The sequence below is a fragment of the Loa loa genome (genome assembly GCF_000183805.2).
Source record: "Loa loa unplaced genomic scaffold supercont3.3770, whole genome shotgun sequence".
NCBI classification, from domain to species: Eukaryota; Metazoa; Nematoda; class Chromadorea; order Rhabditida; family Onchocercidae; genus Loa; species Loa loa.
The window spans coordinates 1-917 of record NW_018111948.1 but is presented as its reverse complement, the minus strand read 5'-3'; the positions used below and the strand labels follow the sequence as shown (position 1 = coordinate 917).

Here is a 917-nt window from a genome sequence, read left to right as displayed (position 1 = left end):
TTTAATATAACAAATTTCATTTTATAAAATTTCCAAATTTTTTTTTAAAGTTTTCTTTTTTTTTCTAAAAACCAATACACATCTTTATATGATTAAAAAAAAAGTTTAACATAACAAATTTTATAAAATTTTAAAATTTTGCAAAATTTTATAAAATTTTCAAAATTTTTTTTTTTGTAAAGAATTAATACACATTTTTAATTAATTTTAGTAGAATAAAAAAAAAAGCTTATTTTTTCGTTTTTTTTTTGAAAATGTATTTTATAATATTAAAATTTGAAAATAATTCATTTAAATTTTATAAAATTTGCATACCTTTATCATCTTTCAATACATTATTTAATGATTCACTAGCCCATGCTGCAGCTCTTGGATATTCAATACCATCGGTACTTGGTAATTCTGGTGCACGACGATCAACTTTAGCATTTGGATCAAATAATGATGCTGCCTGTATTTACAGTATTCCATTTTAATAGTATCAAAATTACAATGCATAATTAATTTAATATTTAAACATTAATTTTCATTTTTTCGTTTTTTTTTTTTTTGAAATAAAATTTCAAATTTATGATCAATAATATATTGCATTATGTATTCAAAAAAAAAAGAAATATTTAATTACTTTTATTTCTAAATACACAAAATAATATTTAATTCATTTATTCTTATTCATTTTATATTAGTAATTAAACAAGTATATGTGAATAATTTATTCGATTACATTACCATCTATGCTTCAAACAATTATAATTTTGTAAATTCCTAATTTCCTAATTAAATGAAATAATAAATTGTTACCATGTATACTTCAAATAATTATAATTTTGTAAATCCCTAATTTTTCTAATTAAATAAATTAATTAATTGTGATCATGTATACTTCAAATAATTGTACTTTTATAAATTCCTAGTTT

The 917-nt window shown here is 17.6% G+C and overlaps 1 protein-coding gene across 1 annotated transcript; it reads right to left on the bottom strand.

Annotated features, from left to right (window-relative positions):
• Window positions 1–298: 298 nt before the first annotated feature.
• LOAG_16051 (hypothetical protein) lies at window positions 299–451 on the bottom strand (the record flags this gene model as incomplete). The annotated part of the gene is made up of 1 exon (XM_003151538.1): window positions 299–451. A coding segment is annotated over one exon (153 nt), but the record flags the coding sequence as incomplete, so codon positions are not given.
• Window positions 452–917: the final 466 nt, after the last annotated feature.